The 25,733-nt window shown below is 54.1% G+C and overlaps 4 protein-coding genes and 1 pseudogene across 6 annotated transcripts; all 5 read left to right on the top strand.

Moving 5' to 3' along the window:
* Nucleotides 1–1,358: 1,358 nt before the first annotated feature.
* LOC119123890 lies at nt 1,359–3,244 on the top strand (annotated as a pseudogene).
* Nucleotides 3,245–4,132: 888 nt separating this feature from the next.
* LOC119123891 (ceramide kinase-like) lies at nt 4,133–8,731 on the top strand. Its single transcript, XM_037253273.1, has 13 exons — nt 4,133–4,145; nt 4,355–4,390; nt 4,600–4,743; nt 4,848–4,970; nt 5,058–5,183; nt 5,390–5,456; nt 5,536–5,681; nt 5,750–5,824; nt 5,906–6,164; nt 6,300–6,379; nt 6,665–6,891; nt 6,956–7,173; nt 7,256–8,731. Exons 1-13 carry the CDS (start codon nt 4,133–4,135, stop codon nt 7,344–7,346), a joined length of 1,605 nt encoding a protein of 534 aa, XP_037109168.1. The 3' UTR covers nt 7,347–8,731.
* Nucleotides 8,732–8,924: 193 nt separating this feature from the next.
* On the top strand, nt 8,925–12,123 carry LOC119124189 (peroxisomal succinyl-coenzyme A thioesterase-like). Of its 2 annotated transcripts, none has more exons than XM_037253892.1 (11): nt 8,925–9,091; nt 9,671–9,872; nt 9,953–10,052; nt 10,120–10,307; nt 10,506–10,675; nt 10,756–10,875; nt 10,977–11,059; nt 11,151–11,244; nt 11,310–11,390; nt 11,466–11,607; nt 11,728–12,123. In XM_037253892.1, exons 2-11 carry the CDS (start codon nt 9,677–9,679, stop codon nt 11,826–11,828), a joined length of 1,275 nt encoding a protein of 424 aa, XP_037109787.1. In that variant the 5' UTR covers nt 8,925–9,091; nt 9,671–9,676; the 3' UTR covers nt 11,829–12,123. The 2 variants fall into 2 exon arrangements, with proteins under 2 accessions (XP_037109787.1, XP_037109788.1); XM_037253893.1 differs by having other exon boundaries at nt 8,948–9,091; nt 9,668–9,872.
* Nucleotides 12,124–12,289: 166 nt separating this feature from the next.
* Nucleotides 12,290–13,742, top strand: LOC119123893. The gene is made up of 6 exons (XM_037253274.1): nt 12,290–12,444; nt 12,559–12,565; nt 12,761–12,937; nt 13,061–13,207; nt 13,309–13,639; nt 13,687–13,742. The coding sequence occupies exons 1-5, from the start codon at nt 12,290–12,292 to the stop codon at nt 13,576–13,578; spliced, it is 756 nt and encodes a 251-aa protein (XP_037109169.1). The 3' UTR covers nt 13,579–13,639; nt 13,687–13,742.
* A 519-nt stretch (nt 13,743–14,261) lies between these two features.
* On the top strand, nt 14,262–24,085 carry LOC119124160 (metabotropic glutamate receptor 8-like). 2 transcript variants are annotated; one of them, XM_037253842.1, is made up of 11 exons: nt 14,404–14,533; nt 15,047–15,698; nt 16,928–17,144; nt 20,636–20,771; nt 20,834–20,988; nt 21,076–21,213; nt 21,458–21,658; nt 21,991–22,130; nt 22,247–23,188; nt 23,537–23,774; nt 23,866–24,085. In XM_037253842.1, exons 2-11 carry the CDS (start codon nt 15,189–15,191, stop codon nt 23,913–23,915), a joined length of 2,727 nt encoding a protein of 908 aa, XP_037109737.1. In that variant the 5' UTR covers nt 14,404–14,533; nt 15,047–15,188; the 3' UTR covers nt 23,916–24,085. The 2 variants fall into 2 exon arrangements, with proteins under 2 accessions (XP_037109738.1, XP_037109737.1); XM_037253843.1 differs by having other exon boundaries at nt 14,262–14,533; nt 20,834–21,213.
* Nucleotides 24,086–25,733: the final 1,648 nt, after the last annotated feature.

Consider the following 25,733-nt stretch of genomic DNA (forward strand, 5'->3'; position numbering starts at 1 on the left):
TAGCTCTGTCCATTCTTTTGCAATTGCCGGCTGCTACTTATTGACGCTTTTTGTGTGTGCGGTGACTCACTGACATGTATGTCATCGAGCTAGAAGTGAAAGCCAACCGCGGCAGAGCAGATGTTGTGCCGCCGCCGCCGCCGCCGTCACGCAAATGCTTGAGAGGTCTCGCTCCTCCGTCTGTTTGTTGACATTGTCCCGTTCATCATTTGACATCATGATATAATGGTGACGGCCATTTTCTCAGTGATTGACGTGTTTTTATTTTCCTCCCTGTCGCTGGACTTATCTCAGATCCCGCGGCATCTGGCCCCTTCTCGTTGTTGTCGATGTTCTGCTTTCCTGTCACGGCCGTCCGAACCGGACCCAAATGAAACATGTCCGTCAAGCGGACGAGGGGATTGCGACGCGGTCGAAGGCTGAAATGAAAACGGGACACGTTGCGGACGGACATCGTCGACCGCTCCATCTTGTTTGGGTTTGCGCTCAACTTAGCTTGGCTGAGCACGAGCAACACTTTTTCACTCTGTACGATGGCAAAAATGTTGACCCAAAGGCGGCAGCTGTCTGTTCACGTGCAGATAGATCATCGATTACTAGTTGTCGACTGATCCTACCATCGGTGGACCTCTTTTTGACAATTGTTAGCACAAAGTCATCTTCTTGTGAATAAACATGATTTAACATTTATAGCCCTAAAAACAATAAACAATGTCTGTGAAAACAAGCAGCATGCACACCTGACCTTTAAATGTGCCTGTGCGTGTGTAAAGTTGGATAGGTCAGAGTCTCACAACATTTATGCACATCCACAGAAGTTACGTCATCTTACATAACATTTCATGCAACTGCAATTGATGCTCCAAAGTTGTCGAATAAAATGAAAGTAAAAGTCAGCGATAGGAGCCAGGAATGCGAGCTGTCGTGATTTTTTCAAATGGTTTTCTTTACTTCTGTGCCAAAGTTTGAGGCGGTGACAGTTGACTCATTCACTGGCAAGCCAGTTCATATCTTTGATGTCTGTAACCATCAGTGGCACTGGATGTGTTGAGGGAGGCACGTCACCAATCAAGAGCAGTTTGTCAGACGTCAACAAGAGCAGCCAGCCTTTGCATGCACTTTCCCTGAGTCGGAGGCCTCCCTCCACCACTTTTTCAGGTAAGAGGCGATCAGCAGGTGGACGAGGCCCAGCTGGAGAATCAATGAGTGGGAGGAGTCTGTTGGCAAAGTCAGCTTTATTTGCTGGCTGCTCATCTGAGTTTCGTACCAAAGAGATCAACTATGACCACTAACAAAGCCCTTTTGGGTGGAGCTCTAGCATTAGCAGTAGCTTTATTCGCCTCCCCCCAGGACTTGAAATGGAGGTCCAAAGTCCAGCAGGCAGCAGGTAAACATTTGAAACATCCTCATTAACAAATTGTTCATATTTCACTACGTTGAATTCAACATTTAGACGGAAAAGCTTTCCATGTTTTTTTCGCCGACAACGCTCCGTTAGCTCCGTGATGAGCTTTTTCCGTGTCGATCCATGTCTGGAGGTGCAGCTGGCCAAGCTTTTCCTCAAGAGCGGCCCTTGTCCTGGAAGCCTCCTCAAGCCCCGGCGGAGGAGGAGCCCCGCTTCCCGCCGCACTTTGAGCTGAAGCCTCCTGAGGTGCCCGACGCCGTCCTGGTGGTTTTGTCAGGAAAACTCCATCCGGGTGGAGGCCAAGCGCTTTCTGCTGGGTACGGTCGGGAATGCCGACTCACCCTGGGGGGTGTCCCGCCACCGGGGAGACTCTCGGAACCAGGTCCTGATCTTTGAGTCGGAGCTGCACGGGTGCGGCAGCCAGCTGTTGGTGAGTCTCCTGCTGGATCACAAGACTTGGATTTCGAGACTTGACACATAAGTCGTTTCGCTTCGGGGACTCGTTGCGTGTTTCAGATGTCCGAGGACGCCTTGGTTTACGTCTTCACGCTGCAGTACACGGCTTCTCCTCTAGGAGACACGTCCATCGTCCGCACCGGAGACGTCACGATCGGCATCCAATGTCATACCAGAGGTGGGACGCTTGACTGAGTGGCAATTTGGCCACGCTTACGCCGAGCATTTCAGGAAGCACGACGTGAGTAGTGGCCTTCTGCATCCCACCTGGAGCCCCTTGAGTGACTCCAAAGTTCCTGAGGAAAGCCTCCACTTCTCCTTTCGACTGATGACCGGTGGGTGCCTTTTAGCTTCCAAAAGGTCAAATAGTTTGAGGCCAACTCTTGCTCGTCCTCACTCAAGACGACTGGCAGACGGGCCGTGCGTCTTCCGAGTTCCTGCTGGGGCGACATGATGAAGTTTGAGGTCGGGGTCAAGCAGTTCCAGCACGGCCCCCCCCCTCAGGGTGACGGTGGACAGCTGCGTCGCGACCGTGGTCAGGAACGTGGACACGGTCCCTCGCTACGCCTTCCTAGGCCAACAACGGGTGCGTCTCTTTGGAGACTGGGTTGCTTCCCACCAGTGGCCGGCCCGCGTAACGCTTGATCTTGTGCTTGCTTCAGGTGCCTGTTTGACAGGTCAGGTGACGGGCTCCCGCTTCCTTCGGCGCTCGCGCGACGACCGGTACCTGCAATTTGAGGTGGAGGCGTTCAAGTTCCAGCAGGATGACAGCGGCGCGGGTGAGAGCGGCGCGCTCGCTCGCTCGCTTCGACCGTCTGAGCTTGGCTTCAGAGACTTCCTGGCTCTTCTTCAGATCTACATCAGCTGCAACCTGAAGGCGATGGCTGCGACAGCTGCGGTGGATTCTGCCAACAAGGCCTGCTCCTTCACCACGGGTGAGTTGCTGCCGCCCTTGGATGCTGATCTTCAAGCTGCATTCAGAGATCAAGCACTTAGTGGTTAGGAAATTCTCACTATTGGTTCAGTTCCCGACTTTTTGGAGCGTGTGTGTTTATGTGGTTCAGGTGGACAGAGGCGAGCGGGCTCCATCAGGCATGTTCCTGCGTGACACAGATTGCGGGACCAGAAGTTGGCGGCGTGCACAGGAAACGGTTGGTATTGAGACATCATGTCCAAAACGAACAAATGTGAGGCTGTTGGTCATTGCTCTGATAGAGTTGATTGAAATATATAAATGTTTGCATGCCTCATCTAAGAAAATCTATCTTGAGCATTGCAGGTGCAAAATGGGAAGAGGAGGCTGCAGTCGGACCGATCACAGTGAAGGAAAGACCTGTCAAGTGACCTCTTAGGAACAAGATTAAATCCTCCTCATCTACATCACATGACCTCACTGTTTGCTTCAACAAAATCTCAGAGAATCGTAATTCTCTCAATTCAGCAGTGCCTCCTGCTGTTTCAGGGAATTGCTGCAGTCTACCTGAAAACTAATTTGAGGACTTAGTTTTATTTTGCTCAATGTTCGGAACGACTATACATAGCAAAGGTTTATTGCTGCAGAGCCACGGTGCACTTTAAAAGGAGCACCTTTGTAGTTACAATACTTTATATTTCAATTAGAAAATCATTCGGTTTCACTTGTACTTATAATTACAATAACATTTATTGAATGTATTGAAGTTGGTCTCCCGTGTTAGTCTTATGAACGGAAATGTAAAATTCATTACAAACAAATTGGTTCGCAATAACTCGTAATATAATAATAGATGAATACATGTTAAATCCAAGTGCAATTCTTTTTTGCAGTTTAAACGAGATGACAAAAGCGACTGTTGATTACGTAGGAAGAAAATAACGGAGGGAGATGCTTTCGGGTGTTGTAGGACTAGGTCAAAATTGTACCGTTACTTATCATTGCGTGCTAATAGAAGATATTGTTATATTCTTTAAGATTTCTTATTTAGCACTTATTCTATTCAACGAGAGATTACACAAAGTGCAAAATAAAACTGAAATCTTAAAGTATTTTAAACGATAATTAATTTGACTTTACGAGTTTTTTACCAGCGCATCAACGCAACATCAGGCCACTCCCACTTCCGGTATGTAGCCGCTATCCCGAAGAGGGGGAAAAAAAAAAAAAAAAAAAAACACACACAACAACTTGAGCTCAATCCGTTACACGGTAGCCATTGAGCCCGTTGAAAATTCGCCGCTTAATCGGACGTCCACTCCTGACCGGGTGAGGTGAAGGAGGTTAACGGAGACAACATGGCCCAGCCAGGTAACCTTTTCCCCGGGCCTGAAGGACGGACAACGGACGGCGCCGGCCGGTCGGTCCGATGGAGAGGCCGGTGAGACTGCTGCTCTTGTCCGAGCTGCGCATCCGCAACGTCGGGCACGAAGTGAGCCTGTGCCGGTCCTTCTCACCTGGAAGAGGCGAACCTCCAGCCCGGTGTACCATCCGTCAAAGCCAGTAAGACAACAAACGAGCCGAACCCAATTGCCCCCCCCATCCGTTCAAAGCCAGTAAGACAACAAACGAGCCGAACCCACACCACAGGCCCGCCTACGTTAGCATTTGAGTTTCCTGTGTGTCACAGCTCATTATGGCAAGGTCACCGTCGCGGCCCTTTCGGGAAGCGAAGGAAGTCCGGCGCTCACGTCTTAGTCACGTAAATATTTGCTCCACAAAGAACCGCATTTCAGCACTAATGACTTGTCCATGTGTGTGTCAGGCGTGTGTCATAGCGTGCGCGTATCGGAGATCATCAGTGTGCGCGAGGAGGAGCCCGAAGAGGATCGGAAGATCGGCAGGGACGATGGGAGCTGGAAGACGATCCGAGAGGGACAAGCCAAAGACCGCAGGCGCTCTTTCACAGGTGATGTCAGCGGACGCGTGTGATTTACACAAGCGTACGTCGAACTACAAAATGCTCCATCCAAAAGTGGGAGCTAACTAAGCCTGCGTTGCGTTGGCTTGCAGTGTCCTACGTGGAGAGGTGTCGGCGGCACCGCTGGCGGTGCGCCGACGTCACCTTCGCGTGTCCTCAGGTAGCACTGTGCCGCCGCTGGGTCAGCACCATCAGAGAGCAGCTGGAGGCCATCGGTACGGACCTCAACACACACACACACACACACACACACGCACAGTTTTTAGGTTGAGTAAATTGTGCGTATGGTTGTGTTGTCGCAGGCGGCAGACCTACGCAGCTGCTGGTGTACATCAACCCGTATGGCGGCAAACGGCAGGCCAAACGCGTCTACCAGCAGAAGGTGGCGCCGCTCTTTGCTCTCGCCGGCATCGGCACGCACGTCATTGGTATGCCAGCAAAAAAAAAAAAAAAGCCATTTTTAGATTCCCCAATTTGTAATTGCTTCCATTAAATGTTGCCAATTGATGCTACTGATGAAAGTCAATATGAAGTCAAGGCATCAAAAAAAAACGTAAAAGGGGAAGAAAAATACAACAAAAAAAGAACTATAGATGAGGGAAATAAGTGGATTTTGCGGAATCTGCTGCCATAGTGACAGAGTACGCCAACCACGCCCGGGACCACCTGAGGGAGGAGGCGGAGCTAAAGAAGTACGACGGGTAAGTGGCCGCCGAGGGAGGCGCTAAGGTTGCCAGCGTGCTAACGCGAGTGCCTGCCTGCCTGCCTTTCCCTGGCCAGCGTGGTGTGCGTGGGCGGCGACGGCATGTTCAGCGAGATGGTGCACGGCTTGGTGTGGCGAACGCAGAGGGACGCCGGCGTGGACGTCAAGCGGGCCGAGCAGACGCTGGTCGCCTGCCCGCTGCGCATCGGAATCATCCCAGCAGGTTTGCGCTTCCCTCGCAGTTGCTCTTGGCCGCTGGCCTTCTTCTGGATGTCTTTGTCTCTCCTTCAGGCTCCACAGATTGTATCTGCTTCGCCACAGTGGGCACCAACGACCCCGTGACCTCTGCCCTGCACATCATCGTGGGTCAGTCCGGCCGGCCGGCCGGCAGCGCGCGTTCAGCGGGAGTAAGTAATGAGCGTAGGTCACCCATCACCTCCTTGCCAGGCGACCGTCAGCCCATGGACGTGTGCTCGGTGCACCACGGCGACGCCTTCCTGCGCTACTCGGTGTCGCTGCTGGGCTACGGCTTCTACGGCGACGTGCTGACTGACAGCGAGAGGAAGCGCTGGATGGGCCCCGCCAGGTACGACCTGGCCGGCCTCAAGATGTTCCTCACTCACCACCACTACGAGGGCACCGTGTCCTACCTGCCGGCCGGCGGCGACGCCGGAGCGCCCGGCGACGCGTCCAGGTGTCGAGCTGGGTGAGGACTGTCGCAAACCTTTGAAACCAAGGGCGGCCGGCGCCGCTTTCAGGGTTTGGAGCAAAAGTCACGCGGTCTGCTTTCGAGCCGTGCCGGGACCTTCACGAAATGTCCATTTCCATTTTTCCTTTGCAGTTGCTCAGTTTGCGGGGACAACGGGAAGCTCTTGTCGGAGAGAGCCGCCATTTACCAGACGGACCCGCACGAGGGCAGCGGTAGGTAACTAACAAATGCTAAAATAGAATATAAAGAAAAACGTATTGATTTGAAGATGGACTTTTGGGAGATGTTTTGTTTGGGGAAATACATCATTTACAGAATGTCATTTCTTCCGAGATTTAGTTTCTTAGAATAGGCTCTTGGAAGGAAACCAATACTTCAGAAGGGAAATGTTTTCACCCCAAATATTTTTGAAGAAAGAAAAAGAGCCGTGGACAGAGCTCTGAGGAACGCCGCAGCAAACGTTTACAGCATCAAACATGCGCTCGCTTGCGCTGCAGTAAACGACGACGGCGATGACGACGACGGCGGCGGCTGGCGGAGCATCCGCGGCAAGTTCCTGGCCATCAACGCCGCCAGCATGAGCTGCGCGTGCCCCCGCAGCCCTAAAGGCCTGTCGCCCGCCGCCCACCTGGCCGACGGCACCGCCGACCTCATCCTGGTGCGCAAGTGCTCCCGCTTCAACTTCCTCAGGCACCTCCTGCGCCACACCAGCAAGGACGACCAGGTGAGCGCCTCGTCCGGGCCGGCCGGTCGGTCTGTCTTGACGTCCGTCTGCGCCCGTCTTTCAGTTTGACCTGTCCTTCGTGGAGGTGCACCGCGTGCGGCGCTTCCGCTTCACCCCGCGACACTGCCGCAGCGACTCTGAGCTGGAACTGGAGCCGCTGGACGGGAAGCGGCAGATCTTCGGAAAGATCTGCCGAGACCACCCGGCCTGCGGCTGCGCGGCCCACTTCAGCAGCTGGAACTGCGACGGCGAAATCCTACCGCACGCCGCCATCGATGTCAGGTGACTGACTGCCTTCCCCTGGAAGTCCCCAATGGACCCTTTTGTGGAATAATCCCCCCAACTGGATTTTGTCGTTTTCCAGAGTGCATTGTCAGCTGATCCAACTGTTTGCCCGAGGCATCGAGGAGGCGGCGGCCATGTTTGACGAGCTGGCGCCCACCTGCTCCGCGTAGGGTCGGGATCTGCCACGAGCCGCGACTTGCCTCCCTCTGCGTCTTTTGTTCAGCGGGTCTGATCGGGTCACGTTCCAGAGGGAAGGTGACGACGGTGCTGTCGCAGAGAATCGGGAAGGCCGGCCGGCCAGGTAACGTCCAGACGCTTCAGCGTCGGGGTTGACTCGGGTCAAAGGTGAAGTCCTACTGAATGTCGAGACCAACTGGCCACCACTCAAATTCTTGAGTAGGTTTAGTCGGGTCTGAATTTGGAGTCGTCTTCGAATGGTGTTGGAGGCCCGCCCGAGTTGGGTCTGATCTTTGAGATTTTAGTGCTGGTAGGGTGAATGACAAACCCTCGTCTTTAGTTTGCAGTTGGCTCTGCTGAGTCTAAATGTCAAAGTCCTGCTAGAGTCCAGTCTGACTGAGAAGTCCGACTCAAATCTTAGTGTTAAGTCCCACGTTTTTCCAGGTGTGAACGTTTATCTATCTATCTATCTATGCCCTCGTCAAGTCTCGTCTCGATCTTGTCTAAGTTTAGTCGGGTCTGATCTCGGACTTGTCGGGACGCTTCCAAAGGAGTTTTTTTTCTTTCTTTTAACAATGTTTTTATTTATTTGCCTCCACTGTTAAGAGACGTAGGAAATGATTTGTTCTCGGAAGATGACAACTTTTTAGTCGTATTTGTTTTGTTTTTTTTGCTACGTAAAGGTTTGACTTTCATTCAAGAAAAGAAAAAAGGAAAGTTCTAATTTCTTTCCATCTGTTACATGACGACCGACAATTGTTCACCAATGGTAAACTCTTGTGACCGAATAGGTCATTTTCTGGAGAACTTTTTATTTTCTCTTGACCCTAACCCCCCAAAAGAATAGGGAATAGAAGAAAAAGTCTCAATTGTCTATAGATTGTTTTTTTTTTGTTTCATGGCTTTTCAAATGTTTTGTTAGCGTCTGTTACATGACAACTGCAATTGTTCCTCAGAAGCGAAACTCCAACTAGTTTTCCCAAGGATTTCCAAAGAAAATAGTTTTTTTGTAGCTGGTGCTAATGAAGCACTTTTAGTCGTCTCGTATTTGATTGTTGATGGACTGACCTGAGCTGGACTCATGAAGGTGACGACGAGTTTGTGTCCATGTAGCGCCAGCCATCTTTTTGGTTCGCGGCAAATGCAAGAAGTACAACTGCAACAAGGAATTGAAGACAACTCCAGGCGTTTGATGGACAATTAAGTTTGGCCGGCTTGAATTGTTACTGTGGCAACGTCGCTAGCGTCAACATGACTTTGCATGCTAATTAGCTGTCATTAGCATGCTAGCCGCTGCTGCAATTGTATGCAAGTTTTGGACCTCTATGCACTCCTGCCAGCTGTAGCCGCCTCTGGAAGAAATAAAATCACATCAATATTTTGGTTTCTTATTTGATTTGCACATGGATTCAATGATTAACTATGACAGCGTTTCTCCCTACATAATCCCCCTAAATATAACTCCTTCGTACTTTTGAACCTTTTCATTGTTGTATTCGGAGTTCCCTTTTGCGTTTCTATTTTGGAAGTGATTGTGCCGCCATCTTGTGTCCGTGTGGATTTATGGCGACGTGTTTTGTCCACTTCCGGGGGAGGAGATTGACAACTTGAATGGAGAAAAGGGAGTGCGAGTTGGAGCGGCTCTGTCCGGTACTGAACGTGTCGTGTTTTGTGCTTCCAAGGTTGTTGAGCACCGAAGAAGCCGGCCGAAGCCAACCAAACAGCTCCTTTGCTTCCGGTAAGTGTGGTCATGTGACCGACCAATGGTTCGTCCGTCCGTCCGCGTAAATGTCAAACCGAATTTAGGAGGTCAGGTCGGGAAAACGTTTATGCTGACGGATAACTTTTGCAAAAAGACACATGGGCCAGCCATCGAACTTGAAAGCTTAGATAAAGAGGGAAAAGAAGCGACAAAGGCAAATTTGTTTGTTTTGATGCTGAACAATAAATCTGTTCAAGCACTGACCCTTCACAATAAAAGTGGACTTCAGTCCGTCTGTTAAACATCAACCTTTGCAGTGAACTCAGCAAAATGAGTCTTGTACTATGAAACTTGATTCGCTACATAATAACGTTTGTTGCGTGTGTCAATCAGTTACTTTTCACATGCAGTGTAAATGCAAAGTTCAACGAAGACGATTAAAAAGGCAATGACGTTTCTAACAGACTACACTTCTGCCCTTTAAAAGAATTCAACATTCATTTGTGACGACTTTTTTCTTTCGTGATAGATCATGAATGTGAAAAAAAAATCGAATTGAAGCTGCTGCACAAATTCCATAACCCCCGTAAATGATTGTGTCAACTTTTATGGGAGGTCATCATGTCGAGTCTGCAGTGCAGCGTCCAGCTGTCGGTTCGTCCGTCCAGATGCCTGGTAGACGAGAAGTTGACCATCCTGGTGCATAGTGCGCCCCCTAGTGCCCATCTCACCCTGCGCGCCTTCCACCGCTGCGAGGACGGACATGGGTGGGAGGCCTACGCTCACTACCTGACAGACGTCGCGGGTTCCTTCAATGGTACGGGGGGGGGGGGGCTATGGTTCCCAAAAGCCTCGGAGAATGTCACAGATTTGAAGAGAAACGTCTTTGCTTTGCAGCAACCAAGGATCCCAGCCTGGGCGGGACATACACCGGGGTGGAGCAGATGGGTCTTTTTTGGAGCATCAGACCAGTTCCTGGAAGTCAACCTGGACTCAGGTAGACCACCACCTGCTCGACCACATTCGTGGCAGCAAGAAAGGGGCTCATCTCAGCTCATCTCCAGGATGAGGAAGAAGAATGTGCAGATCCCAATGGAGTTCACCATCTCGGTCTACCAGGACCACCTCAGTGACTTTGTGGATCGGGTCCCACTGGCCTCCCAGGTGTTGGAGCGCTGGTACGTGGCGCCCGGCGTTCTCAGGACCCCTGTTACGGGCCAGGAACTGACGGCGACCCTTTTTCTGCCCGCAGGTACGAGAACGCCGATATGGTGCTGCCGTAACGAACCTCAAATGTTTTTTTTCCCCATTTCCTTAAAAAAGAAAAAAAAAGAAAGACACGAAAAGAATTCCTCGGTAAAGAATTGTACAGACGAAAACGCAGGCTTGCCTCCCTCCCTCCGTGTTGGATTGTGTTGAAATGAAGCCATAATCCAAAAACGGTCAGCAGGTCCGGGACCGTTCCCTGCCATACTGGACCTGTGGGGTGGCGGAGGCCAGCTGGTTGAATACCGGGCGGCGCTCTTCGCCTCGCACGGCTTTGCCGCCATGGCTTTGGACTACATGACCCCGAAGATAACGCTGGAGACTGGCAAGATGGTGGACAACACCTATTTTGAGGTAAAGATGGTGCTGCTTCTGACTCACGTCATAGGCTGAGGTTCAAAACATACTCTTGGCATGGCACTCTCTGCACGCAGAAGGCCTTTGCGTTCCTGCAGCGCCACCCTCGGGTGCTGGCCGAGCGCGTGGCCATGTTGGGTCTCTCCTTTGGAGTCAGCGTCATGCTCAAGATGGCCGCCTACTCGCCCGTACTCAAGGTTGCGCCACACGCGACATCGCATGGAGAATGCGCTACGACCTTTGGACTCACTCTGCGTTCGTGCGTGCGTGCGTGCGTGTGTGTGTGTGCGTGTCACAGCCCAGGTGTGTGGTGTCCATCAGTGGAAGTCACGTGCAGCCCGTGGAGGGAACTATAGCGGACATTTTATCTTACTTTGATCAGTAATGTTCCCCGTCGTGGTGGCTCGGGCCATTTGGTTGGGAAGACCAGACGTCGCTCTTCACGTTTGTCGCTTGCCTTCCGTCCGATCAGGAACGGGCACAAGGCTCAACTGAACGACAAGAACGAGGCCATCATGAGAACCTTGCTGCTGCCAATCCCGACTGACCCCGCCTTCAAAGTGGACGTGGGTTCCTGGTTCCGCTTTCATTTTTTGGTCCTGCTACCTACGTGCTGGTTGTATTTTGTCAGATGGGCCGTGTGCAGTGCCCCCTGTTGGTGGTGGCAGGCGAGGACGACCAGAACTGGCCCGCCTGTGAGTCTGCTGAAGATGTGAGCATGGCGACTTCAATGAGCCCGTATTCAAATCATCATTGTAGAAAACCAACTTGCCTGTATGTGTCCCAGATGAAGAAGATGATGGAGCAGGCGGGCAACATCCACCTGCTGAGCGTCGTGTCGTACCCTCAAGCAGGACACTTGCTGGAGCCTCCGTACTCACCGCACACCAGAGTCAGTTCTTTCAGATCCGCGGGCACTCGGGAGAAGCGTAAGTCAGCGCAAACGGCTCAGATGTTCTGCTCTATGTCTCGGTTTGTGTCCTAATTGGGCCCCGGTTGATGTCCTTCTTCATCTCCTTTATTTGCTTCCTGTGTGTGTGTGTGTGCAGTCACGGCTCTGTGGGGAGGCGAGTGTGCGGCGCACTCGCTGGCTCAGGAGGACGCCTGGAGGAAGACCTTGGACTTCCTGCGCCACCATTTGTATGCGTGAAGAGCAAACTGGACTGAAGACCAGAGAACATGACTGTAGCTTGTTGCCAAGGTCGCCATCAAATAAATGTTCGTGTCGTCTGTGGATGGAGCATTCGTACTGCCCCCTGGTGGCCAAAATGCACACACCAGACACGCTTCCCATTGAATTGTTGCACTTAATGATGGCGCACAAACTGTTGAATTCTTGCCATCATGCTATTCTCCATTCCATTTCAGAATTTCATTGCTGTATAAAGAAAGCACAATATTGTAGGCTGCTAGATCTCGATTAAAAAAACATGCCAATGACCAAATGGATTCCAATTGGATTGGAATGAATGGAAAAGGGCGCGTCTGCGTGGACATCCGGCCCCCTTCCAGGTTTTTCTGATGACTTAATGACGTGCAGTTGTCGAGAATGGCCCGTTGATGTCAAATGTCAAATCAGTTGACCGAGGCCAAGCCCAGCAGACGCCGGCGATGGTGGACTGCGACATTCGCCTGGAGGCTCTGTCGATGCTATGCAACGCTCGGGTGACCTCCCGCCAGGCTCGGCTGTCAGGTCAGGGCCCACGCGTGGCCTCCGCCTCGCCTATGTCCGTGCTGGGTTTCGTGTCGGCGGCCATGGGCCGCAGGTAAGCAAGCTCCCAAACCGATCCAGAGGCCACGTTTGATTGGAGGCGCGGAGCGGCAGCCGTGCGCTTGTTTTTGTTCCAAACGGCCACCTTGGGACCGGACGTCCCAAAAAGTCACCCTGTGGGACCAACATGAGGCAAAAACAAAAGCAGACTTGAAGGGGTCGGGCAGTGCCGTTTCAAAAAAGAACACAAACCACTTTTTGTCCTATTTTATTATGATGACTCCACAGGTCAGGAGCAGATGCTAACGCTACCTAGCGTGTATCGGGTGGCGTGAGGGGAAGCCACTTTGACACGCTTAAGTGTACTCTAGTGCAGAAAGGTGACGACGCTGTGCGTGTGTAGCGGCGAGGGCCTGGTGATCGACGAGGACGAGTTCTTCGACAGCCGGTACGACTTTGACTTCAGCAACCTGAAGGACACGGGCACCTTCTACCGAGGAGGCGAAGTCTACCGCAGGCCCTGCGGCTGGCTGCGCTTTGCTCTCAAGGTCTGCACTTGCGACAGACAGACAGACAGACAGACATTCTTCATGTCAAAAAGGATGACGCTTCAGGTCTCCATCAAGGCGCGCTCTCCGCTCTCTTTAACTTGTCTGTCTGTCTTTGCCCAGGTCTGGGACAAATATCCAGACGGTAACGCTTGGCTGGGCGAGCGCGGCTACAGAACCACCACCTACTCCATACCCGGAGAGTGGCCCGTGTCCTACCACGGCACCTCCAAGAACGGAGCCAGGGCCATCATCGTCACCAATTATCAGGTTAGCCTTCAAGCTCTTTGTTGTTGTGACACTGCATGTGATAGTGATGTGTTTACAAATCCTGTGGAGTGTTTTGTTTTGTTTTTTTCCTCCCGGTCCAGCCCGGTTCGGGTCAAAAGTTCGGTCGCGGTGTGTATTCGACGCCCTACCTGGAGCACGCGGTGCAGTACACCCGGACGTTCCAGTCGAGCGTGACGGGCAAGAATTACCGCGCGGTCATGCAGAACCGCGTCAACCCGGCCTACCGCGAGAGGCACAACGACGGCGTGTACTGGCTGCTGCCCGTTCCCGACGGCCTGACGCAGGAGCAGGAGCGGGATCTGGTGGAGAAAGCCATCCGGCCCTACGCCGTGCTCATCAAGCCGCTTTGAGCGCAAAAGCTACACAACACGATGAAAGATGAAACGCTCCTTGTCCCCCGGGCTCTCCATGGCTCCAAAACTGCTGCAGTTATTGACGACTGCTAAAAGATGTGAAATGTCACAGATGCTGCATTCAATAAATGATTTGTAAATGACTAACAATAAATATTCGACATAGTTATATAATGGTGTTTCATGCCCTTTTTTCATGTATTTATTTCATTTGATTGACCGCAAAGAATGTTGCATGTTTGTCTATTTTGGAAAGGGTATTTCACGATGTAAGTTGTTGTGTCCCGAATTGACTTTGCGAGCTACTTTTGGCTGTGGGCGCGGCTGCACACCGTTGCGCAATCAATACATGGCAGCAGCTCATTGACACGGCACGAGTGATCCACGCAGCCCAATCGAAGTCCATGTCTCTGCGTTTTAGTTTTCCTCTCGTTATCCGGCTGCACCAGCTCTCGTGTTCATTCATACAAATGCGTCTCTATTCATATTTCGAGCAATGAAATTCGACGAAACCAGCAGAGGGAAGCAACGACCGTCCCATTTCCATCAAACAAACGGTCTGTGTGTGATTGCAGCGTTATTCCTCTGGGTGGCGTCTCTACAAAGTTTCCCGTGAAGATGCCAGTACGTTGCAAGCCACCTGTGCACGCACGCGGGCGGGCGGGCGCGCGTCACTTAACGTGCACTCGTGTTGTGTCGCGTCGCTCGCACGCACGAGCCAATCCCCCTCTTGCAACACACCGTCCGGCGGGTCCGAAGAGTGCACGCAGTCTCCGTTTTTCTTTTTGCACGTCAACGTGTGCTTTTGTGATTTTTGTCTTGGTTTTTGGCAGCGGTGGGAGAAAGGAGCTGGGCAGGCAGGGAGGAAAGTATCAACGGCGTGTGAAACTCCGGAGAAGCAGGAGGGACGCGAACGCAACGCAACGCACCGCACCGTTGGATCCATTTACAGGTAGGAATAGCCGAGTATTGAGTATTAGCAAATGGCTCGATTTGTGTTTCGGTGCGACTCTTTGACTGCGATCGCGTGTTTGTTCAGCGACGTCAATAAGGCATTTGGACGCGACCAAATGTCCCCATAGGAGTTGTGACTTGCGTGAGTATAGAACATTTGCACTGCATAAACTTTAGCCTGCAACTTTTGGGAGCTCGTCGTTAAGACCTGTCATTGCTATTGCCAAAAATTCATTTGAAAAGAAGAAATGGGGACATGCGGTGGTGTCTTGAGATGCGAATTTCGATCATTGCGTCACCAAGCCAGTACTTCTTTCATATTTTGGCTTCATTTGAATGGAAGTTGTGGCGCTCCATTAGGTCTGTGCACCCTGGCCACCAGGGGGCAGCTGACTGCGTTGTTGCTCTTCACAGAGGATAAAGAATAGATGTTTTTGATTGGAGTTATAGCAGAAATATCATCGGTTAAAATACCACCAGAATTCATTGAATCATTTTTTTTGCCTTTTAGGAAGTGGGTCCAAAATGTCCAACAACGGAAGCAGAAGGCCAGTAGAAGGCGACGGTCCCTGTTTTTAGAACCCCCACTTTGGATCCTCCATGGTCCCCTGGCCGGGCGCTGGCCGACGAATCGAGTGAGTGACCGCACCAAGATGGCGGTCAGCAGGTGCTACTTGCTGCCGGCATTCTTGATGATGAAGAGCTGCTTGCTTGCGGGCTCCGCCGTCCCGTCCCCTGATGCGGACCCGCAGCAGGAGTTGGCCCACTCCATTCGCCTGGACGGAGATATTATCCTGGGCGGGCTATTCCCTGTGCACGCCCGGGGCGAGCGGGGGCAATCCTGCGGAGAAGTGAAGAAGGAGAAGGGCATCCAGCGTCTCGAGGCCATGTTGTTTGCCATTGACCTGGTCAACAAAGACCCCGAGCTGCTCCCCAACGTCACGCTGGGCGCGCGCGTCCTGGACACGTGCTCGCGAGACACCCACGCCCTGGAGCAGTCGCTCACCTTTGTGCAGGCGCTCATGGAAAGGGACACGGGCGACGTGCGCTGCGCCAACGGACAGACGCCCGTCTTCGCCAAGTCCGACAAGGTGGTGGGCGTCATCGGGGCGGCGTCCAGTTCCGTCTCCGTCATGGTGGCCAACATCCTTCGACTTTTCAAGGTAGGGTAGCGGATCCTTGTCGCACCTTGTTTGGAAAGGTCAGCCGGATTTTCGACCCATTTTGGCGGCCCGTGCTTCTTTGTCTTTGAATTGATCCACGGATAGCGTTAGCGGGTGACAATTAGCAACTCCGACCTGAACGTAGCCGAGTCACACAAGTCTTCTGGGAAAAGAAGCTTCTGGGTTTTGTTATACTGAAATGGTGGCGGTTGCAAATGGGTAGCTTGGGTTCCCGGCCGGCGGTCTCCTTCCAAAAAGTGTTTGGCCACGTTAGCGCGCTGGGAGTGTCGCTAGCAGCTAGCGCCTTGCCGCCGGGTGAAAACGAGTTGCCGTGTTCGCACGTCTTAAAGTGTGAGAAGAAGATCTGCTTCTGCTTCTCTCCAGACAAGTCATTGATGAGCGAGCGATTGTGATTTGCAAACTGTGCAGTCTTCCCAATTGTGATGCATAAATGCTGTTTTTGATTGTCGCTCTTTGCATCCTGTGGTTTGTTGTTGTGTTTCGTTTTCTTCTTTTCTTGCTATTGTTCCTTTTGCCCTGTTCTCATTCATGTATGTCTTCTTCATTCTTGTTCTTTTTCTCGTGCTTGATGTTCTTCTGTTTTTCATTCTTTGTTTTTCTTGTTGTTCCTGATCTTTTTCCACTTGTTCTTTCTTGTTGTTGTTTTTGGTCTGGCTGGCTGGCTCTTGTTTTTCTTCTTCTTCTTCCCGGTTGTGTTGTCTGTGGGCGCACTTCACGCCGGATCTGCATCCCGCCTGGGCCGCCCACTCGTTCTCCAGCCGTCACGTCTGAGAGCGTCATCGTCCGGCGTGGCCACGGGCGCGTGGAGAACACCCCCCCCCCCCGACACACACACACACACACACACCAATAGTGAGATTCCAGTCGTGGGATTAGCACAGTGCTAACGCTAACGGAGACAGCGACCGTGCCCCCTCCGTCCCGGCGGGAGAATTACGGGAGCGGCGGCGGCCGGTTGTCAGCCGGCGCCTGTCGGTTTGAATCACGTCTCGCGTGGCCGCGTGTGTAACCCCAAAATGTCAGCGTGAGTCACGTCACCATGTCACTGATGATGTCATCGGACAAAACTTTGCAGCACCATGGGGATTGTTATGAAGTTCACTCATCAGGCACATGAAATCCTGCAGCGCTACAAAATGGCCGCCCCACTGTGATTTGGGGCCGTGGTCGGATTGTGTAATTGAATCCCACCTCGCCTCGCCCCGCAGATCCCTCAGATCAGCTACGCCTCAACGGCCCCGGAGCTGAGCGACAACACTCGCTACGACTTCTTCTCGCGCGTGGTTCCTCCGGACCCGTACCAGGCTCAGGCTATGCTGGACATCGTCACGGCCATGGGCTGGAACTACGTCTCCACGCTGGCTTCCGAAGGGAACTACGGCGAGAGCGGCGTCGAGGCCTTCGCTCACATCTCCAGAGAGTCGGGTAGAGATGGATGGATGGATGGATGGATGGATGGATGGATGGATGGATGGATGGATGGATGGATGGATAGATGGACGGACGGACGGACGGACGGACGGACGGACGGACGGGCGGACGGGCGGACGGGCGGACCCTAAGCCGCCATCAATGCTTTGCTGTGGGCTGATCTGTGTGATTAGCTGGCCTGTGTTGATTAGCGCTGATAGCAATTAGCATCTGCTCGCTAATGACACCTGCCGTCTCCCATTAAACGTTCATCAGATTTCAATTTTGTGCCTTAGCCTCAAACTTGCTGACTGCAGCTGCATTATGACAAAAATGTGGCGTTCATGTCCACAAACAAACACGGGTGACATCTTCTGGTCTGAGAGTCTTTCAGTGTCTCTTGCAGACTTCAAGTTTAAAGCTGTCAAACAGTTGTCAGGTCTTGTACTTGAGAGGTCTTACTGGAAGTCTCAAGACCTGTGAGACTCGGCCCATTCATCGACATTTCTTTGGAGTATGTCCGAGTTCTGCAGTCTTGGTCATTAACAGACTCTTAAGCAAAGGTTTCTTCCGGCTGTCTTGCTATTTCGAAGGTTTTAGGCAATCGATCTCCTGGTCAAAGTGTCTTGAGGTTCTCTGACCTGATGTGTCGTCTTGCGGCCTCGGTCGTAGCCGAAGGCGCGGTGCCTTGAATTGTTCTTTGGTGTCGACCTGAAAGTCACGTGACCGGGATGACGCCTCGAAAATTGCTTAGCGACGATGTCACGTCAAACGCGTTGCAATGACATCAGTGGCGCCCGGGTGAGCTGGTAACTTCTTTCATGGCTTTGGAAAGTGATGTCACAGAGAAAGGGCGACGGTTGTCACGTTCCCGTCTTTGAGGCGCCGACGAGCCGGAGAGCGGTTACGCGACGACGATGACCAAAGCCCCGACGAGACGACAATGCGCATGACGTCGGGCCTTTGGGCCGGCCGACCTCATCGTTTGGCCGGGCCGTCTGCCAAAAGGCCAAAATGAATCCGAGCGGTAGGTGCGCCGGCGCCCAGCGTCGCTCACGCCAGAGGATTGCCAATATCAAATACGTGTCGGGGAAGCAATCCTCGGACGGGGAAGTCTTTGCGTATGGCGCTTAACGGGTCCGCGCTGTGTGTTTGCCTGCGCAGACGACTTAAAGATGTACAAAGGGGTGACTCTGGGCAGGGTCCACTCGGTGGAGGAGGTCCTCGGCGAGGGCACCTTTGGCGTGGTGGTCAAGTGCCGCAACACGCTGACCGACACCAGGGTGGCCGTCAAGGTTTTCAAGAAGCATCACAACTCGGTCAACAACGCCAAAGAGGAGATCTCCGTTCTGAAGCGGCTGTGGGCTCTGGATCCCGACCGGTGCCACATTGTCCGCTGGCAGGGCTTCTTCTTCCACAAAGAGAACATCTGCCTGAATTTTGAACTGCTGGACCAGAACCTGCGCGAGTTCATGCAGTATCGCTGCCCCTTGTCCGTCCAGCAAGTCAGGCCCGTGGTGCACCAGCTGGCCACCGCCCTGTCCCACATGAGCGCCGTGGGACTGGTCCACGCCGACATCAAGCCCGAGAACATCATGGTGGTGGACCGGCACCAGCGGCCGCTCAAAGTCAAGCTGGCCGACTTCGGCCTGGCCAAAAACGTGTCGGACATCGCGGCGGGGGACTGCGTGCAGACCTTGTGGTACCGGGCGCCCGAAGTCATCCTGGGCATTCCCTTCAACGAGACGGTGGACATGTGGTCGCTGGGCCTGATCGCCGTGGAGCTCGCCACCGGACAGCCGCTCTACCCCGGCCGCACCGAGTACGACGTCTTGAGCTTCGTCGCCGACACTCAGGGCCAGCCGGCCGACCACGTGCTGGACCGCGGGAAGGAAGTGGGCCAGTACTTCCGCAAGGAGGGCGACGGCGTGCGCAGGTGGAAGCTCAAGTCTCCAGAGCAGTTTGCCAAGGAGACGGGATGCCAGCCCAAAGGCGGGAGAGCCCTGGTCCTCAACTCCCTGGACGAGTTGAAAGTGGTCACGGCGGAGGCGGCGGCGGAGGCGGCGGCGGAGGCGGCGGCGGAGGCGGCAGCGGACGCGGCGGCGGACGTGGCGGCGGACGCAGTGGCGGATGCGACGCCACAGCGCACCGAGCAGCTCTTTGTCCGACTGGTCAAGAAGATGCTGGACCTGGACCCCAATCTCAGGGTGGACTCGCACAAGGTTCTGCTGCACCCTTTCTTCCATCGCAGCCGCCGCTCCGAGAGCTCCGTCGACAAAGGCTGGCTCGACGAGGAGACGCCGTGTCGGGCGGAGCGACGGTCGGCGTCATCCCGGGCGGAGCGACGGTCGGCGTCATCCCGGGCGGAGCGACGGTCGGCGTCATCCCGGGCGGAGCGACGGTCGCCGTCATCCCGGGCGGAGCGACGGTCGCCGTCATCCCGGGCGGAGCGACGGTCGCCGTCATCCCGGGTCGACTCGCTTCTTCCTCTGATGCCAAAACGCCCCGTCCCCTCGGGGGTGGCGCCAAAGACGCGCGGCGCCAACGGCACCTGCCTGGGAAGGTTGTCCAAAAAGCTTGTAGCGGCCTTACGCAAGATCACGGCCGTTTTGGGCAAGATCAAAGTCTACAGCGACAGCCCCGAGTCGTAGGCGCATGAAACGAGGCGTCAAAAACTCCAATCAGGGGGAGCATTTTCTTCAAGCTCTGCAGGGACGCTGGGGCAATTTAGCTCTCGCCGTTCTTTTGGGAAGAGGAATCCTAAATGGACCCACCCAGGAAGTTGTGCCATTTTGCCCCCCCCCCCAAAAAAATATAAAAATAGGTGCTGCAATTTAGTACAAAAAAACAAGCTGTTTTGCACGGACCGACCCAAGAAATGTGACCCAACTTCCTGGCGCAGCACGTGAAGACTGGAAAGACAAAGAAGCATGTGTGGTGTGGTTAGCTAGCCAAATGCTAATACTAAGCAAAAGCTAACAATTAGCATTGATAGTTGTGCCCAATGCCCAACCCAAATTGTGCCTAAAATTGTTTGCAAGCCGTACACAAAAATGTCTGCAGGGCAAGTTTGAGTTGTTGGGCTTGATTTGATGATTTCATCTAATGACGTGTTGGAATCCATCATCTTTGTTTTGCACACCTTTTATTTGGTTGACATTTTTAATCACGTTTTCTGAAGCGTCCCAAAAAATGCGCCAATCAGAGAGAGAAGATAAAGGTCGAAAGAAGCTAGTCGTTGCTGGCGTCTGCAAATTGCGTCAAAGTGCTCAGACACCACAACAAAGTAGACTGGAATCCAAAGTAAGAAGACTTCCATCTTTTTTCATTGATGACAATCAAACAAACACAAAGAGCAGTTCAATCTCCTCATTGATGATAAAGAAGTGCTGAGCGGAGGGAGGCTCCTGCTGGCTGGCGGAGAAGGTCGCGAGCATGTTTGTTGTTGCCGGCGGGTTCCTCGGAAGTTGAGCTTTCCCTGCGCTTGTGCTTGTGCGTGTGGTCAGGTGGCGTGTGCATCGCGCAGGCGCTGAAGATCCCGCGCGAGCCCAAAGCGGGCGAGTTCGACAGGATGGTGTTGCGGCTGCTGGAGACGCCCAACGCCCGCGCCGTCGTCACCTTCGCCAACGAGGACGACATCCGGTACGGACGAGCCAGATGCAATTGTTTATTTTCATTTCCTGAAACGTGTGTGCGCGCGGCAGCCGCATCCTGGACGCGGCCAAGCGCCACAACCTGACGGGTCACTTCCTGTGGGTGGGCTCCGACAGCTGGGGCTCCAAAGTCTCCCCCGTGCTGCGCCAGGAGCTGGTTGCCCACGGGGCCGTCACCGTCCTGCCCAAGAGGGCGGACGTCCACGGTCAGAATGCCAAAACCTTCTCCAGCACCGCCTTGCCAGAAAGCAAAGCGGCTGAGCGGCTCGCCGCCGCCGTCTTTTGTGTCTTAGCCTTCGATCGCTACTTCAAGAGCCGCTCGCTGGCCAACAACCGCCGCAACGTTTGGTTCGGCGAATTCTGGGAGGAAAACTTCGGGTGCAAGCTGGGGACGCACGGCAAGAAGACGGGAGCGGCCAGAAAGTGTACAGGTGAGCCAGCGCATGGCGCCGCCATTTCTTGCCAAGGTGCTTGTTCAATTGGATTCCATTTCAGCCAGTCAATCTTCAGGCCCAAACTAATCCGAGCCAGCAGGCTTCCCGCTTCCGCTCTACTTTCGACTGAACAAAATAGGGCGGCGCCATCTACTGGCCGACCGTGGAATTACATCCGAAGCAGAGCGATCGGTTATACATCGATCGGCAGGACGGCAAAGTGTCCCGATTGTTCCGGCAGGCTCGGAGAAGGTGGGCCGCGACTCCTCGTACGAGCAGGAGGCCAAAGTGCAGTTTGTGATGGACGCCGTGTACGCCATGGCGCACGCCTTGGACCGCCTCCACCGCCAGCTGTGTGCCGGCCACGCGGGTCTGTGCCCCCGCATGGCCCACGTCGACGGCAAGGAGCTGCTGACGCACATCCGCGCCGTCCACTTCGACGGTAGGAGAGCGCCTGACCTTATTTTCACGTCAGACTTATTTTTTTTTGCGGTATTTTAAAATACGACGCGCTAGCCCCTTCCGCGTCACTTGACGGCCAGTTACCCAGCATGCTTTGCACGCAAACGAGAGCAACAGCCGGCCGGCCGGATGCTAATGGCTAATTGCTAATTCATCCGTGTTGCTCGCCCATGTGTTTATTTCTAGAGAGGCGCGCTCCAGTTGACCGCTAATGTTAGCGGATGAGCTGCGCTGGAGCGCGGCGACGTGATTGCTTTGGACAGCTAAAAAAAGCAAGTTTGAAGCTCTTTTGTCGACTTCCCGCCCCGGCAGGAAGCGCCGGGACGCCGGTGACGTTCAACGAGAACGGCGACGCCCCCGGCCGCTACGACGTCTTCCAGTACCAGATGGACGAGCACTCGGGCCCCGAGTACAAGGTCATTGGGCAGTGGAGCCATCAGCTCAGCCTCAACGTAAGCCCCGCCGCCTCCTCCTCCGATCATGCGACGATTGACACATTTCCTCCATTTGGTTTGGTTTTGAAACAAGTGAGAAATGCTGACACGTGAGCCTCCTCCTCCCTCGGCAGATGTCGGCGCTAAAGTTCGAGCCGCGGGGCGCCCCTGGCGCGCCCCCTCCCGCATCGTCGTGCAGCGCGCCGTGCGGGCCGGGCGAGCGCAAGAAGGCGCTGAAGGGCGCGGCGTGCTGCTGGCGCTGCCAGCGCTGCCAGGGCTACAGCTTCCTGGCCGGCCCCTTCGCCTGCCGGCCGTGCCCTTACCGGCAGCGGCCCGACCGCAACGGCGCCGGCTGCCGTCCCATCCCGGTGGCGCGGCCGGAGTGGCGCTCGCCCTGGGCGCTGGTGCCCGTCCTGGTGGCCGCGCTGGGCATGTCGGCCACCGGCGCCGTGGCGGCCGCCTTCCTCCGCCACAACGACACGGCCGTCGTGAGGGCGTCCGGGCGGGAGACGAGCTACGTGCTTCTGACGGGCATCTTCCTGTGCTACGCGGCCACGTTCCCCATGGTGGCGCCGCCCGGCGTGGCCGTGTGCTCGCTGCGCCGCGTCTTCCCGGGTCTGGGCTCGTGCCTGAGCTACGCGGCTCTGCTGACCAAAACCAACCGCATCCAACGCGTCTTTGCCCGGCGGGGCAAGACGCCGCCGCGCTTCATCTCGCCCGCCTCGCAGCTGCTCATCACGTGCTGCCTGGTGGTCGTGCAGCTGCTAGGCGCGCTGGCGTGGTTGGTGGCCCGGCCGCCCCGCGCCCTGGTGGACTACGAGGAGCGGCGGACGCCGGAGCCCGGGCGCGCGCGGGGGGTGCTCAAGTGCGACACGTCGGAGCTGGCGCTCATCTGCTCGCTGGCCTACAGCCTGCTGCTGATGCTCACCTGCACCGTCTACGCCGTCAAGACGCGGGGCGTGCCCGAGACCTTCAATGAGGCCAGGCCCATCGGCTTGGCCATGTACACCACCTGCATCGTCTGGCTCGCCTTCATCCCAGTCTTCTTCGGCACGGCGCGCTCGGCCGAGCGGGTGAGTCTGGGAAGACCTTGGCGAAGGAAAAACAAATTGAACGTGGGGAAAATGTCCGCTCATCCGGCGATTGGGCGAGCCCATCCGTCGGTTCGCTGGTCCGTTCAAACTGCACGTCCGTCCATCCATCCATCCATCCATCCATCCATCCATCCATCCATCCATCCATCCATCCATCCATCCATCCATCCATCCATCCAGTCATCCATCCATCCATCCATCCATCCATCCATCCATCCATCCATCCATCCATCCATCCATCCATCCATCCATCCATCCATCCATCCATCCATCCATCCATCCATCCATCCATCCATCCACTTTGTCAAAATGAAGGCAAAAGTCTCGCCCTCCATCCAGACAGCCACGCTGAGCGTGTCGCTCAGCCTCAGCGCCACGGTGTCGCTGGGGATGCTCTACGTGCCCAAAGTCTACATCATCATCTTCCACCCGGAGCGGAACGTCCCCAAGCGCAAGCGCAGCTTCAAGGCCGTCGTCACCGCCGCCGCCGCCGTCAGCGGCCAACTGTCGCAGTTGGCGGCCGGGCGGCCCAACGGCCAAGCCAAGACGGAACTGTGCGAGCCCGGCGGTGAGTTGAAACTCCAAAGCCAAAGACACTTCAACTTCAGAAGATTCTGGAGCTGGCGGAACGCGGACTCACGGGTCTTTTCTCTCCGCAGCGGTAGCGAGCAAAAGCGCCTCCGTCAGCTACGCCAACCACCGCATCTGAAGCAGAGGAAAAACTGGGCGACCAATCGTAGTTGTCGTTATGCTGATGTGACTCCAATTTGCAATCTTCTCTTTTGGAAACTGTACAAATGGAAATCAAGTGACGCATGCTGTTTTTTAATTTTTTGTCTTTTTTTTTTACAAATGAGTCTGATTAAACGAAAAAACACATTAGTCTCTACCTCCATCTTTGTGGCCACAAATGCGTGCAGGCAGGCCTCCTTCCGTCTTGGCATCCTTTTCAGCTCCCAGGTGGTCCACACTCCCGCGTTTGAGGATCAGCTCTCCATATGCCAACAGCGAGAGAGAGAGAGAGAGAGAGAGAGAGAGAAGTCGACCTTCCTCAAAGCCGGCGGGAAGTCGGCAGGCCACGCTGCGCACGTGAGGCCGATCGATGGCGGCCGTCCACGCTGCGACCAGAGCGCCGAGCCATACGGTGGGAGCTCCTCGTGCATGTAATGAATATTGAAGCTGAAGCAGCGTTGCCGCTTTCCCGACTTGATTTCCCCTGACTCAGCACCCTGGGAAGAAAAACATTGGAGATGTTTTTAGCTGTCATGTCACGGCTACAACTGTACATGTTTTTTTTCCCTTTCTTCTCAGGTGGCCACAGCACACCTGGGAGGTCTCCTAATTGGGCGGAGGAGGCCTGAGGTGCTCCGCGGGCTTCAGACACACCGGGTCGTCTCACAGTTCGTTCAACCCCCGCTGCCAGAAGCAAATGGGCCACACACAATCTATTTTTAGAAGGTGCACAGCGGCGCCCCGGAGTCGTCTGACGGAGATGTCGCCGAGGCGGACGTGGATCTCCGAGTGCAACGTTGTGATTGCTTTAGCTTAGAAAAAGAATGTGTGTGCGTACGTGCGTGTACGTGTGCACTCACATGTGGCGTGCAGATGGTGCCACAGTCTGTTCCCAAGAAAGTTCCGTCAGCTCTTGGAACAGGATGAGGATGAGGAGGACGTCTGTCGGCAGACGCGTGTCGGCGCACGTTCTTCTTCTCCGTGGTTCTCGTTTTTCAAAAAATGAAACGAGGATCATTTGGACATCATAACCTGCAGAATTGCTCAAGTTTGTACCATTCCAAATATACTTGACCAGCATCACTCAAGTGGGAGGTTCCGCCTCCTCCGGACCCAGTTTGATGGATACTTTTTGGACTGAAGTCGACGGCCTCGACTCCGAGGTGATGAAATAATGATCACGTCCCCCTAAAATAGACAAACAGCATTTAATTATGAACACGGCAGACAGCTTGATGCTCTTAGTATGTTAGTGGGGGTTTTTTTGGACTGAGCAATTTATTTACATTCCAAGAAATCCAAGAAAAAGACATGGAAGTCGGTCTTTCCAAGTTGCCTTTGTGGCGTCTTCTGGGAAATGTCCAGGAGCTTCTCATCTGATGTAAATCTTTGCTGACGAAGCCACCGAATCGTTCCAAAGGCTCATTTTTCGAGACGATCAATTATTAATCGTGTCGGAAACAGAGATGGGCTTTTTAGGGAATAAGGACTCCAAAAAAAAGCAATAGATTGACTGACACGGCGAGAAATGGATTAGAGTTCCTTTGTTGCGCCTTGAGGCCGTGACTCGGCGCTCGCTCGCTCGCTCGCTCGCACACCCGCTCACAGTTGACGCAAGGCCGGCCGGCCCGCTCGCTCGCCCACTCACACTTGACGGCCACCTCTGCGCTCCATGCAGTTCTGCACGCGCCACTTGTCGTATCAAAGGCCGAGGCGAGGCGTCATGCTCGACACCGTGCTGAGGAACAGCTTCGCATCAAGGAAGCGGCAAAGTGGGACGCTTTCGAGAAGACGT

Source organism: Syngnathus acus, chromosome 6 (genome assembly GCF_901709675.1).
Source record: "Syngnathus acus chromosome 6, fSynAcu1.2, whole genome shotgun sequence".
Lineage (NCBI taxonomy): Eukaryota > Metazoa > Chordata > Actinopteri > Syngnathiformes > Syngnathidae > Syngnathus > Syngnathus acus.